General features: G+C 47.8%; 1 protein-coding gene across 3 annotated transcripts in view; it reads left to right on the top strand.

The window, feature by feature from the left end:
- The window catches only part of FGFRL1 (fibroblast growth factor receptor like 1), a 244,365-nt gene that overhangs the window by 213,328 nt on the left and 15,090 nt on the right, over window positions 1–15,947 (top strand). For all 3 annotated transcript variants that reach the window (XM_037898265.2, XM_043544861.1, XM_043544860.1), the window contains exon 4: window positions 8,630–8,710. In XM_037898265.2, the coding sequence (XP_037754193.1) occupies window positions 8,630–8,710 (81 nt within the window). The remainder of the gene's footprint in view (window positions 1–8,629; window positions 8,711–15,947) is intronic.

Genomic DNA, 15,947 nt, shown 5'->3' with positions numbered 1-15,947 from the left:
GTAGGTACTTTACTTAGTTCTTAAGTTTCCTTTGGAAGGGTTTCCTCTCAGCGCTATCCTGGCGTTAGGGAATGCCGCGGTCTCCTGGCTTCAAAGCCTATGAGGTCCGCTGCAAGTGTATGCCCAGAAGCGATCCTCACACTTCGCATTTGAAATGTTTGTGGGAGAGCCATCAAAAGGATCGCTGTAGGATCTGCAGGGGGTTTTGCCCCAGGACACTGAAAGATAGATATCAGCACCTGAAGAGCCTACGAATGGAAGCAGCACTCCGGCCCCCATCTGACTCCGGGTCAGCAGACCCAGCGCCGAGTACCTCTTCCTCTTACTCTTCCCGAGTACACAGTGCCCCGGCACCGTCGGCACAGGGATCCGTGCCGAGTAAAGACAAGGACTCTCGGCACCGTCGTGGCTCCAGTTGTGGCTCACATGCCGCAGGCAGGCCCCAGTCTCAATCACTGGTGCCGCAGAAGAAGAGGAGGCTGGAGAGGGGTCGCTCTGCCCCAGCTAGACCCCAGGAGCTGGCCGTTGTGAGACCCAAGCCCAGCCACACTACTTCAGCCTCACTGCCAGAGACGGTCGAGTCGACTCCTGCCCCCATGGAAGGGCGGTTGAGTCTGGACCCTTCTCGCTTACTGAGGCCGAGCTGACAACTTCACTTCCCGCCAACCCCAGAGGCATCTGAGGCAGCACGGGACCTCCTCCAGCTCATTCTCTCCACCCAGACAGGAGAGGTCGCCGGCACTGGTCGCTCCCCCAGCACTATCAAGGGGAAAGCCTCCAATGATGGCTTGGCGGTTTCCATCCCCGGTGCACTGCTCCCCGGCGCCAGAACAGGGTCAGCAGCCTCGTCGGTCCCCGAGCCCTCGGCGCAGACCCTCAGCACCTCGCAGTACCGCTCCTCCGTGGTCCTCATTTCAGGGACGTCGGAGTCGGACACCTATCCATCTCATAGGAGCAGAAGTAGATGGTCCAGGTTATCATGAGACCGGCACCCTTACCTGTCACCGTGGCCCATGCTGTGGCAACCTCTTGGACTCTCTGGGCCTTTCACCAAGGCCAAAGGTGGATCGAAGGGACGCATTCCAGGGCTGCAGCGGTGGCCTTGGCCACTTCCGTATTACCTCCGGCACCGTCGTCATTGGCAGGATTGGGGGTAGCTCTATCGCTCCCTGATACCACTAGCGTCAACTACGCCAGCCCCAGCGGTATCAGCGCTGACGTCCACGGCACCGACAGCCTCGGCATCGACAGCCCCAACACCATCAGTTCCGGTTTAGACAACTTTGGCACCAGCAGCCTCAGCACCGACATACACAGCTCCAGCACCAAGGGTCACGGCGCCGTTTGTATCGGCTCCAGCCCAGGATCCCCAAGCGCCACGATCCGTCGGGTCAGTCCAGGTCCCCCCTGCAGTGGCGCCATCGTGACATTCAAAATAGGGCCCTACCGACCCGCCACCCCCTCAGTTCCTTCTTGCCGGCTACTGCAACAGAGGGGTAGGAGGGTGGGTATTGGAATGGACATGCACAACACATCTCAAAGAACAAGAGTTATGGGAAGGTGAGTAACCGTTTTTTCTTCTTTGAGTGATGTTCATGTCAATTCCAACCAGGTGACTCACAAACCTAAATTCAGGAGGCGGGGTCAGTCCTGTCTGACACAGCCACACCGCCCCCCCTAAACAAGCAAATATATTTCTGTTTGTGTAGCTCTCTCACTGGACGTCTCCAGCTTCAGGGGACAGCAGGGTGCAGATGTGGTTTACTGTTCACTTTGGATTTGGGTAAATGAGGGAGTGGATCTGTAAACTGGACTTGGGGGGAGATCTCTTTTATTCTTTCACGAGGGAAGGCCTCATTATAATTGTTCAGGCCTGACTGGATTACATCACTTTCCGTTTCCCCCTCATTTCACTCCCTCCCCGCCTGCCTCTCTCCCTTTATTTACACCTCCTTGTACTGCTGTAGCGTTGAGCGGGAGCTGCCTTAATGATGCATGCTGATCACTTCATTCCCCATCACCCCCTTCCATCGCTTTGAAGTGTGCTCAGGTCTCAGGCCTGAGTTCAAAGGTCACTTTGTTTATTTATGCAAAGCTGGATCATCTGTGAAATGGGGCTTTCAAGGCCTCTAACATCAAAAGCTCCAAAGCTGGCCCCATCAAGTCAAAGCAGGGACTGGTCTTGCATTATAACAAATTAAAGCAACTTTGTGGATCATAGACAAACACGGTTAGATATTTGCTTCATAAATTGGGGCGTTGTTTTGCCCTTTGAAGGACTGATCGGAACCTGCAGTTGGCCTGAAAACAAGCCATTCCCTGTTAGCTAATATGACACATTCTCAGAAAGTCATGCGTAAATAAAATCTGATCCTGGCGTGGTGACAGCCTGTAAATATTTCCCATCAGTTTTCCTCAGAGCCCAACTGTCATTTAAAACTTTTGATTTGTTTTAACATTAAGAAGGAGGCAGATCTGGAACAGTTTTGCTATAATAATAAACAGTAATAATATTAATAATAATAAAACATCCTTCTTGTATATGGCACTCTTTGTGCCATATGGTCCCAAAATGCTACGTAAACTACTGTACAGAAATGTAGTCATCTCTGGAGTGGGGAGAGCTTCAACCAGGCTGACAATGTGCATAGAGCATGATGCATAATGCTAAGTGGTAGGGAAATTTCAGCCACTGCATCAAGACAAACCCACAATCAGGGCCCTGTATAGTCCACAACACAAGGGGCCAAATTCTGCATCAAGGACTATCAAATGATGTGGCAACATTCATCTATTCTGTCCCCCCTGAATTCTCTTCATTCCCATTCTCCACCATATAAACCCAAGCAATAGTCACTCATAGTTGAAAATACATAAAATTTGTCACTGATTGTTTTTAATTATGGGATTTTCACTGTGCCCTGCAGCGGGCACATCTCCTAGGCCTTTAGCTACTGTGATGATGTTCAGGCACTGCAGTTCAGAACCTCCTTCCCCCAATATATGCCAAAGGAAGGAGAAACTTGTAGCCAACTTCAGCTGGGCATTGCCTCCTGCAGTGTTCTTTGTGCTCCCTGGCTGCAGGCTGGACTCCATTTTTGGCTGCCTGACCCCCCTGCTGTCTGGCTTCGGGAATAGTGCAGGGAGCATACACGGCAATCCAATTAACTCACCCTGTAGGAAAACTGAAGAGTAAGAGGCAGCAGAAGGCAGGACCCAGCAGGGCAGGGAGGCAGAAAATAAAAACGTCAGGAGCCCAGCTGCAGTAAAATGGCAAATTCTGTGGCAAAAATGATGAATTTTCTTGCACCTTGTAAAAATGCCAGATTCTCTGGCCATAGAATTACAAAATCCAAGGCTCCAGACTAGGTCACAGGGGCAGTTACGCTTCTTAGAGCTCTTATTTCGGGCTCTCTGCAGGCTTATGAAGACAGTGCTGCATTGCTTTACACTCAGCTCACATTTTCAATGTTATCTTCACAACTATGAGGGTTAGAAAAACAAGGCCTAAATCGTACACCAGCCGAGGATCTGCTCTCTCTCTCTCTCTCATTTATTTATTTGAGAGCTTTGATTCAATAGCACAATTCTGTCACCAAGGGTGAATTGCTTGGCAAATTCCACAGCCACAGAATCGCAGAATGTGCAGGTCCTGCCATTAGTCTTACAGATGTCATGGATCTTTAATGTTCTTGCTGGAGGCGGTGAGGTGAAGGGAGGGGGACAATGACAAGATCTCAGTTTTTAAGGTCTTGCACAAAAACATGCACACAGGAAAAGTGCACGGTAGGCAGTTTCTCTACCTGAAAGACAACACTGAATTTTACTGTTACAGACCTAAGGCACATAGACCACTAGGCTGTCTGCTCCAGCTGTAATGATGTGTGTTTTTTAAAGAGGAGGTGAACAGAGCAGTCCACCTCATTGGTAGTAACGATCTGATTTATTGGGTCGTTCTGACAGCTTTGAATATAACCAAAACTCCTCTTTAGGTTGCTTTTGTTGCCTCGCTCATCGCTGGTATTCAAGTCATAGTTTCACACGAGCAACTCCTTCAGGTCCACTATCCATGCAATAAGCATCATTCATCAGATGTCTTGAATGATTTATTTCCTTGGCTGCACAAGAAACATTGGTGCTACGGGATAGAGAAAATGATTGTTGGATTGAACATAATGCCCCTTGATAATAACTCAATGACGGATACAAACCAGCACCATTCATAAAAGTGATGGCAGAACACAAACAATGTCATTAAAATACCCAGGTCCAGAGGAACCAAGCAGAGACAAGGAGGAAATGAATCCCACAAATCTGACCACTCCTGCCTTTTGGGAACATTCAGCTCCAGATTCAAACTTGAGGCTTGAGCTGAAGCAAACACCTCTGAGCTTTGAGGAAATTCAGAGCTGGATCCAGATTTATGGCTTGGCTCTCTCTCTAGAATTGAGCAGGCTGAACAGTGAGATTGTTTTATGGAGAATGTTGTCTGTGCATAAACAGAGGAACCTACTCATAGTGAGTTCAGATCTAGCTCAATTTATAGAGAAGTGGCAGGGGAGGAGCCCCAGGTTGTTCCACTGAAGAGTGCAGATCCCGTTGTAATGACCCTCCAGTTAGTGTGAAGCCGCTGAGTCAAAAAAAAAACCCCAACCCACCAAAAAGCCCTTCACTATATCTGAGGCTCCAAGTCTAAAATGTTTTATTTATTTTCTTTAGAATATGCTACTCAGTTTTGGTTTTAGACGTGCAATGATCCCAACGAACACAGACAGTGAGAGACTTAATGGATCTGAAAAACCCTGGTGAAATACAGTAATTATTTACCACGGGGTTTTTTTTCTTTTCCACCCAAAGAGATATTTATACTGTGGGCTGAGTATCTTTCCCGTAACTCATTTTTATTCTGTTCCCTCCACTCCCCCACCACTTTTTTCCCCTTCTTCTTCTGGGTCTTGTAGGTAACTCCACAGGTTTGGGATTTGGCTGGATAACAAGCAAAGAGTCTTCTTCAAAGGATCAAACGGATTCGGAGCAATTTGGCTGACTTCAAAGGCTTGGCAGCATGTCAAGTGGTGTTGAGAATGCCAGTCAGTTAGTGTGTGTAAGCAGAGCAGGGGTTGCACATGAGCTGACATACTGTAACATGAGGCAGGAGGCAAGGGTGGGTATGCCGCTCTTTGTACATCAAGCTGAGTAGGATTAAGATATAATTGACAGAACATTGCCACTTAAACGTTTTATCCACTTTTAAGATGTTCAGCAGATGAACAATGGGGCAACAATTCTTTCATATTTGACCATGGCTTTTCTTCCCCCCCGGCCTGCCCGCCCGCCCGCCCTTCCTTACTCTCTAAATGGTTTTTGATTGTGTAAAGGGATTTCCTGGTTATTTGGTAAAAAAAGCTGCAAGATTCCGTTTCCAAGTATATTGATATTTACAGAAGAAAATCAATGCTGCTGCTTAATTTATTTGATTATTATTCAGAAAGGAGTCAGTTTGTCTTCTTAGAATATCAGGGTTGGGAAGGGACCTCAGGAGGTCATCTCGTCCAACCCCCTGCTCAAAGCAGGACCAATCCCCAATTTTTGCCCCAGATCCCTAAATGGCCCCCTCAAGGATTGAGCTCACAACCCTGGGCTTAGCAAGCCAATGCTCAAACCACTGAGCTATCCCTCCCCCTGTCTTCTTCTTCTTTTCTTTTACACTCACTGCATTCAATTTTCAAAGGTCGCAAAGGTACATTTGCACGATGCAGTGCGTTCGTTGTTTCCTACCATTCATTCGGGGGGGTCTGCGCAGAATGGGCTGCTGATCATTCAAGCTGAGGAGGACTCCGTGTTGTATGTTTTCGCTGAGGGGCAGAGGGGTTAGTCAATGTTGCCTTTAAGGGCCTTAGGCAATTCCATTTCACGCTGCTTCCAGAAGGGTTGGGTGCGAGCTGGCCACAGCCCTTGTGAAAGCCTTCTGTGTTCTCAGTGACAGGAGTGGGGGCAGCTTCAGTGAGCTGCTGGAGTTCCAAGGCAGCAGTGCAGCGGGTTGTAAGTTTTCTTTTCCCTCCTAAGTGACAGCTGCACGTACTTCTGGGGAAACTTTGCTGAGAGAACCAGAGACGGAACAGAAAAATATGTTTGGGGCGAGTGGAGGACGGACGGACGTGCTGCGTGGCATCTCAGGCATTCTCCTTGGATGCTGTTTAAGACGCAGCAGCAAATGAGAGCAATGCACATGCAAGCATAAAACTCCTGGTGCTAAAAAGACACACCGTTTTCCAACGTGGCAGTAATTGGGCGAGTGCCAAGGGGGTTAAATATATGTTGTTCTTCTTTAAAATCTCTGCCAGAGCTCACTGTACTGTTTAAGCATTATCCACCTTGCTAAACAGCTGCAAAGACTAGATCCATTATTTCTAAGAGTTTCTGGACATGCTTGTGTATGTGCTGAGTTATTTCCCCTGGACTCTGCAGTTGAGATTAGAACAAGGCTTTCCTCACTTCTAGCCTCCAGATCTTTTCAGGTGGGTTTCAGGATTTGTACAATTGAACCTTTAGTCTCTCCCATACACTTACCTTAGGGTCACATATTTCTCTTGGGCTGCATGTGGAATTTACACTCATATCAATGATGTTGGTGCACAGTGATTGAGGCAACTCTCTGATTGGGTAGCCTTTAATTATGGGAACAGTCCTGAGATGAAGAGGAGAAACCGCCCACCAGCATGGAAGGGGTTAAAGAGAGCCTTTGTGCCCAGCTGGCCCTGCCCCATTATACCTGCAGCCAGTGCCAGGCCTGGAGGGGGAAGAAAAGGAGAGAACCTGACTCAGTTTGGGGCTAATTGGCGAAGAGGCAGGAACTCGCTGCCTACCTACCTGAGGGGAAGGGTCACTAGCCTGCCAGCCAAGGCAGCCACCAGGAAATAATACCATCTCCTTGGCTGAGGAGACTGGAAGAGATTTAGGAGCAGCAGCCCTAAGAAATAACTGGGTGACTGAAGCACGGAGACCTTGTGTGGTTCCGGCCCCACAAAATTTAGGGCTGTCCTGTCCAGAGGAGCCTGAGACTGTGGCAGGGCTCTGCCCAAGGTCCACAAGGGAGTGCTACTAGAGACAAGCCACCCCCGTGACTTGGACTGTAGGGGCTGTGCCCCACAGTGAAGGGACAGCGGTAAGAAGTAACCCAGGGCAGTGAATTTAGGGCTTGTCTACACTTACATTTTATAGCGCTCTAACTTGCTGGCTCAGGGGTGTGCGCAGCAAGTCTGAGTGCTTTAAAGCGCTAGTGTAGACAGCACTCGGAGCTAATCCTCTCATGGAGGCGGATTACCAGGCGCGCGACCACACTCACACTTCAAAGCGCTGCCGTGGGAGCGCTCCCACAACAGCACTTTGAAGTTCCCAGTGTAGCCAGGCCCTTAGACTCCCAGGTGGGAGGTGTATTCAGGGGTTGACTCACACAGGGCCCTGGGCTGGGACCCGAGGAGAGGGAGGGTCTGGGTCCCTCTACCCAACTTCCTTAAAGACTGAGGCACCTTGACCAGCGAAGCAAAGGACTGGCAGTCAAGCATTCCAACCAGTAGGCCACCCAGCCCTCCAAGCTCCCTGTTAGAAGTCCCACTGACTTAATTTCCAGCACCTCTGAAAATAAGGCCACTTAAGTAGGTGCCGAAATAGGGATCTCGGTCCATCCCAGGTCTGAAATTCTGGCCTGAGTCACTTGTCTGGGATAAGCTGTGGTATAGTTAATGAGATGTCATCACTTTGCCCAGAAAAAAGGGTTCTAATCCTGGTTCTGACAGTGACGTGTGATGTGACCTTGGGTAATTCTCTGAACCTCTGTTTCCCCATTTGTAAAATGGGGACAAGAATATTTACTTCCTCCTACTCTTTGTCTTGTCCATTTAGACTGGGAAGGAGCTCTCCTACTGTTTATCTGTGCGGCGCCTAGCACAATAGGGGCACAGATCTCAGTTGGGGACTCAACGTGCTATTGTAATAGAGATGATGATGATAGGGGGACAGGACTAGATGGACCATAAATTTAGTCCAATTCATTCCAGTGCTCTTAGTTTGTTTTTTTTTAAAAAATAGCATGTCTACTCAACATTGTTGCCTTCCTGACCAAAGCTTTCCATTCAGCGCTCTCCCAGGTTTGTTTGATCCCAATAAGCGAGCTTGCTCTCCTGATCTTTTATGGAAACTGCAAAGTAAAACTGTTGCCAGAATTCCACTCCTTGCGCTCCACATGACTGATCACATAAGTCTCTCCCACCTCCCGGGTTTAATTAGCTGTAATTTTGATGTATATAATTATTTGCATGGAGGGTAGCATGGATCAGCTCCTCCTAGGGAACGGTGACCAGTAAATATAAACAAAAGGGCTTTTGTCGGCTATTAATGGAAACATTGATTAATCTCCCATCATGTTAGTAGCCTACTGAAAAGCTCATAAAGCAGAAAGCAAAATTGTTCATTAAACTGGCCAGGCTGCTAGCACCAGGAAGTGAGTGCAAAATGCACTTTAAGTGCCTTGCGGCAGCACAGTGCCTCCCAAAGGCAATGCAACCTCCTATCAAAGGCAGCCATGTAGGAGGAGATGTTTCTAAGAGCTTCTCTCTCCCTTTCTTTGCAGATGATGCCAGCTCAGGAAAGGACAGCCCAGTGTCTGAAGGCTCCAATGGCGAATACGAAGATCATTCTGGGAAGCAGTGGGGTAAGGGACAGATTTTTTATTTTTTTCTTTTTGGCTTCCCACACATCCCTGTTCTGTACTATCCATCGCAGTCCATCTTGATGTCACATTGCAGTGAAGGAATGGAAAAGGCAGCGTGAAAGGAATTCATTGATCAGATCAATTTGTATCTGTGGATGGTCAAATGTCAAATTGAATCTCGTCTGAATGCATCAGTCTGAACTGATCCCTTCCTTTATTAAGTGTCCACCTGCCCCAGGAAATGTAGCTGATGATCCACACTTGAGCGTCTGCTATACCCTTGTACTTGTTTCCAGGAGCAGTGGCTTTCCTTTGCACGGGTAGCCCTAGTATGGCTGGGCATAAATTCTCCATAAAAAACATATTGAAATTTATAGTGGGATTTCCAAAAGCACTGAGTGCCGGCCTACCTCTGCTCCCATTGAAGTCAAATGGGAGATCTGGCTTCAACAGGAGCAAAGTTAGGCTAATGCTGAGCACTTCTGAAAATCACCAAGTCGGGCTAGAGTACAAAGCCCTCAAGTGAAGATGCAGTTTATTGGCAAAAGAACTCCTTCAGCCAGTATACAGTTAAACCATCTCCCTGATTGATGGAAGGTCTATTGGCAAGAGGACTTTTTTTTGCCTGTATAAGCTGTGTCTACGCAGTGATTTTTGCCAGCATAGCTATGTTGGTTGGGCGAGGGGGAGGTTCATTTAGGTGTTTTGTTCATCTTGTCATAAGCTTAGCAGAAACTGCTAAAACCAGCTCCGAAACAAGGCTCTGAACTGCTCCAAGGTTTGAGAGTCCCCTGACCCAGGGTTTGGTTCAAGCCATTCTCCACGCGCTCTTTGTGGAGAAACAGAACAACTTTTGGGCACTACTGGCCTGGGCAGGAATTTGAACTGATAACCCAGACATGTCAGGCGCCAGATCTCATTTTTGCTTTTATGACCCAGCTACAGCTCATCCCTTTTTTAAATTTTTTTAGTTTGATTGATGATTTGTCACCATGTTCCTAAACCTATTTCTGAGAGATTTCATCCAGTCTAAAGAACCCTATTCAAGAATTTACCCTTGCCCAAACAGGGCAGATCTAAGCTGTCATCAAAATAGGAAATTCCAAATATAATAATGTAACAAATGCATGACTAGCAACTTCAGGAAAGCCACCATGTTGTGAAACATAGCCAGCAGGTAACCTCATGGCAACAGTGAGGCTGGAACTCATTCTGTTTCAAAGGGACAGGCTCCTACCGCCAAGCTAAGGATAATCCCCTCCAGCTGTTGGCAGTAGAGGGTATATGATACCATCGTGTTGTAGTTCCAGTTCTTACCAGGGGGCAGTGATGCACATAAACATAATGCACATAAAGTTAATTACGTTATTATGTGGACCATGCTAGCATTTTTTGCACAGGACTGCAGACAGGGTCCAGTGCTTGTTCTGTCCTGGGAAGCTGGTGAAGAGGGATGTAATTCTGAGAGAAGATGGCAGATTTTTATAGAGAAAGGATGGAAGATTCAGCTATTCCACACTTCTAGAAATCTCACAGGTCAGATTCTGCACATATCACATGAAAAAAGGCAAACATAGACCTGTCTTTAGACCTCTTTCCCATAAGGGGCATGAGCCAGAATTTGAGCTTTGTAGCAGAAGTGCCCTCTAAAGGTAATTGTGGACAATCATGATAAATTGGACATTTCTGCAACCACTGTGTTAACTCTATCTGTTAAGGGGATGCAGCAGACACCTCTGAGACTTATCCATCCATCTGTGACATATTCCTCAAGGAAAAGAATCTGTTAAACCTCTTCCTACCAAGTTTTTGCTTGATGTTTTGTCATTAATTATTTAATTTTAATTACACCGAATAAATCTTCATAATAAACAGCGTTAGAGCAGGAGACCTGCACACACTGTCCCTTTGAGTCAGTCAACTTGTGTTTCCCTCACGCTTGCATATGGCATAATTTATACTGTAGCAAAGTGCAGCTCTTGGAGTTTACAAAGCAAACTTCGAAAGGTGTGTGGGAGAACAGTCATGCAAAGTCTGAATAACATAGAGGCACTCTGTAATGGGGGCCCCTGGCTCTAAAGGCCCTGCCCCCAACCCTTGGAGAGGAGCTACTGGACCCGGGACTCAACCGTTGACGAGGAACAACTAAGGAATAACAGGGTTGGGAGTGGGGATCATAGGTTCAAAACTAGGGATTCAGAGGTGGACACCGAGCAGAGAACCCCGCATAGCACCCACTACTCCTCAGAGCTGTCTAGGGAGCCAGCGGACACCGCCCAGAGGAACTCTGCCCGGATACGTGAGACAAGGGAGGAACAGAAATAGGCCTCACAGTCGCAGAGCACCTCCCCGTCCAGCATCCTCCTCCTGGTGTTGTGGATGGCCACTTTGCCAGGAGGAGGTTGACGAGGAGGTCTCACGTCTTTGTGGGGCCACAAACAGTGTGTGCCTATATGAAGAGGTGTGGGGAAAAGTGCAGCCAGACCTCAACAAGAGGTTCTGGAGGAGCCGGAAAAGGGGCTGCAACCTGGCGCATTCCAGATAGGTGTGCGCCAGGGTCTCCCTCACATTGCAAAAGGGTCCTCTAGCAGTTCAGCAAGCAAACCTTCAGTAGACGATACAGATTTTGGAACGGCCATTTAGTAAATGCAAACTCACAGCTCTCTCGGCCTCTCACTCCCTCAAGCTCACTCTTTCTTCTCTGTGTGTGTGTCTCTCTCTTTCCTTTTGTCAACTGGCCTCTCTGAACTTGCCCAATTCAAGCTTTTGTCAAGGAAACCTTTCAGGACTGTGTAAATGGGATCTGGTTTCAGTGTATCACACACAGGATGAAGCAGCTTTTGAGGCCACAGTAATCACTTAACCTTCTAAAAGAAAAAGGGGAAAAAAGCCTGAAAAAGTATTATTTTACCTGTAGATTGCCATGTCTAAGAGAGGGATTGTCAGAGGGGTGAACACAGGACTCCAAACAAAAGTTCTCGAGGGATGAGATAGGAGTGAAAGCAAACTGAGCTGTTGTTGACCTGACTGTAGTGAGGAAAATGCCGACCCTGTTTTACAATATTGTCCCTGTGCAGGAACTAGGTGGGGAAACAAACCCTATTGAAATATTTTTATGCAAGCAGAGGGCAGGTATGGGCGGTTACACATGAAGTTCCAAGATTAAAGTCAGTGATGTGACTCATCGGTCAGTACAAAAGATATTAGTGAATGTGCCTATTCTGGAGCTGCACTGTGAAATGCTAATGCTAGCGTAGAAATCCCATCGAGTGAAAATCTACCCTTACATGGGCTTCAGTTCATGTGCACGGAGTAAATTATTGCCTTGTTAAAAGATAACCAGTTAGACCCATTTCACTGCTGGATGATGACCACTTCTGTGTCTCATAGCCTGACGCTCCACATCCATAACGAAAGCACCCTGTGGCCCTATTGGCATTTGTCACCAGGACGACGGCTAAACCCCATGGTTTCGAGCGCTCCCAGTGTGTGGTGCTGAACAGGTTAATTATCTCTCTGGGAGCATGATTGTTTTTACTGGGTAGGAGGCCTCTGGTTTCAGGAGATGATCAAGGGAATACCCAGCAATTTACACACGGAAACCTGTGGAATGGGCTAGCACGTGACACTAACTGCCCCAGCTGTCGCTGGTAGTACATTCAGTGCTGGAGTTGCTCCGGTTCATTAGGTTACACATGAAAGCCCCGGCGTGGAGAGTGAAGCATTTCTGCACCAGGGTTTGAAATAACATGACATGGCGAAGATCCAGAATGACAGCCGCGGGTGAGGTTGGGGGGTAAGGCGGGGGCCGGCTGCTCACACAAGAAAGGGCCTTGAAGAGAAGAAGCGCCATGGGCAGCCTCCTTCCCAGACAGAGTGGCTGGGCCTGAGGCCAGTGTGTGTGACACACACACAGATCTGTGAGGGGCCCGGCTTCTTTTCCTCAAGTGTGTGAGGCCTGCGCGCCAACATCCTCACGCCCAGGGAGCTGCCCGCCAGCCTCTCCCACTCCTGAGTAGTGAGGGGACGGAGCAGGAGTGGCACAGCAGCCATAAACCAGCCTCCAACAGAGCTCGGGCTGTAATTTTTGCCACTGCTGTGAAGCCACAAAAAGCACTAGAGTGAGCAGCTCATTCATAATGAGCCAGGTTGTACGTGGAGGTGGGGAGTTTCTCCCTTCATATACTGAGAACAATTGCAGAGCTTGTGCTCTCCTGAGCACAGGGACTGCTCCCGGCCTGTGCCCCTACGGACACCTCATTGACCAGGGCCCCACCACACCTGTGCACTGGAGAACAGAGCTGGCTGGATGCACGGTCGGGGATGTTAGGGGGCTTACTCCTTCACCCACTTACTTCCCTGGTCCTTCTCGCATGAACAGAGAGCAACAATACCCAAAGTCCAAAGGTGCAAACAATTCGATGTTTATTGGGGTGAACTTCCAGCAAGCATGATTCCAGTTTCCTTCCTTAGTGTCCCCCTTCCCAGCTCTGACACCACAGAGCCTTACCTGTGTCCCTGTTCCCATTTCCCCCCCTTTGCAAAACACGATTCCAATTCCCCCCCCCATTCTGTTCCCATTCCCTCCCTTAGCAAAACATGATTCCAATTCCCCACCCCCATTCCCTGTTCCCACTTCCCCCACCCACGCACCCACTTCCTGATTGACTGCAGACTATATAGTAAAACTTGAGTTCTGCTTAGCTATACCTTAACCAATCATTTTCCTGAAATTTAACTAACCAATCCTAACATATTGTAACATGATTATGTAACCAATTATATCCCACCACCTTAATTAGTTTACACCCAGCAAAATTAATTATACAGCAGACGGAAACACTCACAGAACCAGACAGAGATTATACAGACAAACAATAGCAAAGTGGGAACTATAATGACAAAACAATACAGAAGTGAGGATTTCACATCCCAGCAATTGATAAGTGAGTTCTTGCCAGACAGGATGCTATCAAACTAAGTTTCGTTTTACATCTTCTAGGCACTTCCCTTTCTCTGGAGGTGATAGGCATTATCAGGACAGGATTGTATTCCTAACAGCCCAATAGCACCTTCTTTCAATGGGACTAGGTTGGAATGTGAGGAGGTGACCGGTCGCTTCCCAGCTTATGGCTGCCTCTGCTGCTTAGCCAAAGGCCTTAGCCTAAGAACAGGGCCTCAGACTGTCACAGTAAGAGAAGGCCCTTACACCGGCAGACAGTGATTTTGATTCTTTCTTTTATACCTCTATAACTAGCCAAGTGATAAGAATACACCTAAATTCTTAGAGTATAGGCCTTTACAGACAGGCCTGATTATCTATATCCTAACAGGGGGAGCCTGCTGCGCCCCCTTAGGAGGTGTCGTGAGGCTCTCCCTGTGCACTGGAGAACAGGGCTGGCTGGATGCATGGTCGGGGAGCCTGCTGCACCCCCTGAGGAGGTGTTGTGAGACTCTCCCTGTGCACTGGGGAGCTCGGAGAGCACCTCAAGCACGGCTTTCCTGGCATTCCCCCAGCTGTTCTGCTGCAGTGACACACTCCAGTGGCTAATCAGTGTAACCTGCCCCAGTGTGTCATAGAGAAGGCCAGTCACATCCATCTATTCAATATTTGCACGGTTCTTTACAGATAGAATTAAAGATGCAGCTCCTGCCTCAAGGCCCTTACACGCTAGGGGAGACACATCATGACAGGGTGCCAGGAGAGATGGCAGCGGCCAAGCAAGTCACAGGAAGGAAGGGAAGGGGTGTTACATGAAGGAAGGATATAAGGTTGCGCTCAAGGCAAGGCACGCAGCTTGTCAGCTCCCTTTGGGGCTGGGAGGAAGAGCTATTAATTTAGATTTCATTAAGCTGGTGTGGGAGGGTGGGTCACTGGAGACATGGAGGAAGGAAGGGGGCTTGGAGGAGGGTGTTTGAAGGAGGAAAGGATCACAGAGGATACATCTGGCACAGGAGACAGAAAGCGAGAAAGTGCAAGAGGGGCTTTGCTCTAGGCCTGAGTGAGAGATTTAGGGGAAGCAAGGCACAAGATGTAACCAGGGCAGAGCTGTGTAGAGGAATAGTGAGGAAAAGGCGTTTGAGTCTGACAGGGAGCCACTGACTGGAATCTTGAGATGGGACTGGCATGGTCAGTGTAGTGAGAAAGGAAGGTGAGTTTGGCTGGAGTGTTTTGGATAGATTGGAGGATTGCCAGGTGGGAGTTAGGTAGGCTGAAGAGGAAGAAGTGGAAGTAGGCTTGGCAGGAGATTGCGCTAAGAAATGCCCCGGGTGTAGTATTGCATAACGAGAGTAATTGTGGGGGATTTATGCCGTCTTCTGAATTGTTCATTACAGGCCACTCTTAGACAAGGTTCTGGCCTTGAAACTGCCATATTCCACTGTAGCAATTTTTAAGAGCTTTTTAATAGATTTTTTTTTATCATATTGGTAAATCAGGCCATCCAGTTATTTTACAGAAAGGACACAGTGCAAAACTATTAAAGCCATGTGGATAATATTATTCCACCCCCTTTTCCTCTGAAATTCTGTTGTGGAATTTAATGAATAATTGAAATCATGTCTTCTAAAGTCAGTAGGAACTGAGCTCCTAATTCCCTTGGGTGCTTTTGTAAATCCTGCACTTCCTGTTGACTTTTGTGAGGTCAGGATTTGGCCCATTGTGAGCTTCCACTTGAGAACTTGTGCTTCCCTGAGGACAAGGTTGCAGAAGAACCCACTACCCATTGCTAGGTCTCCCAGATGCTATTGTAATGGAACAGCCCTGTGCCATGTTTCTGCTCACCTGTCATGTGGAATGAGTGGGTTAGTAGCTCTTCCTAACCTCAGAAACTCATGGGTTTTTTTGTTTGTTTTTTTGGAATGAGACTGCTTTTTAGTATTAATTTTTCATAAATTAAAGCTGAATGAATCTCAGAAAGTTCAGTTCAGATCAGCACTCAGAACTCTGGATGCTCATCTGGACAATCTGAAGCTCTGGACCTTGTAAAATTGGCTTTGAGTTACAGAAAGAGCAGGTTCCTTGTACAATTTCTCTGTCTCTCTGCTGGCATTTGGCCGCATTTTGGGAGTTGCTGAGCACTCTCAACTCCCATTAAAATCAGCGGGTGTGGAAGGTGCTTATCTCATCTCTGGATGACAGAAATAGACCAGAAGAACAATCAACCTTATGGAACTCTGGATTCTGCTTCTGGTCATGGCTGAACCCAAGAAATGCAAAGCATATAATTCTATAGTT

The sequence above is a fragment of the Chelonia mydas genome, chromosome 4 (genome assembly GCF_015237465.2).
Source record: "Chelonia mydas isolate rCheMyd1 chromosome 4, rCheMyd1.pri.v2, whole genome shotgun sequence".
Classification (NCBI taxonomy): Eukaryota; Metazoa; Chordata; order Testudines; family Cheloniidae; genus Chelonia; species Chelonia mydas.
Note: the sequence above shows the minus strand (reverse complement) of the source record. Positions and strands in the feature narration are given on the sequence as shown.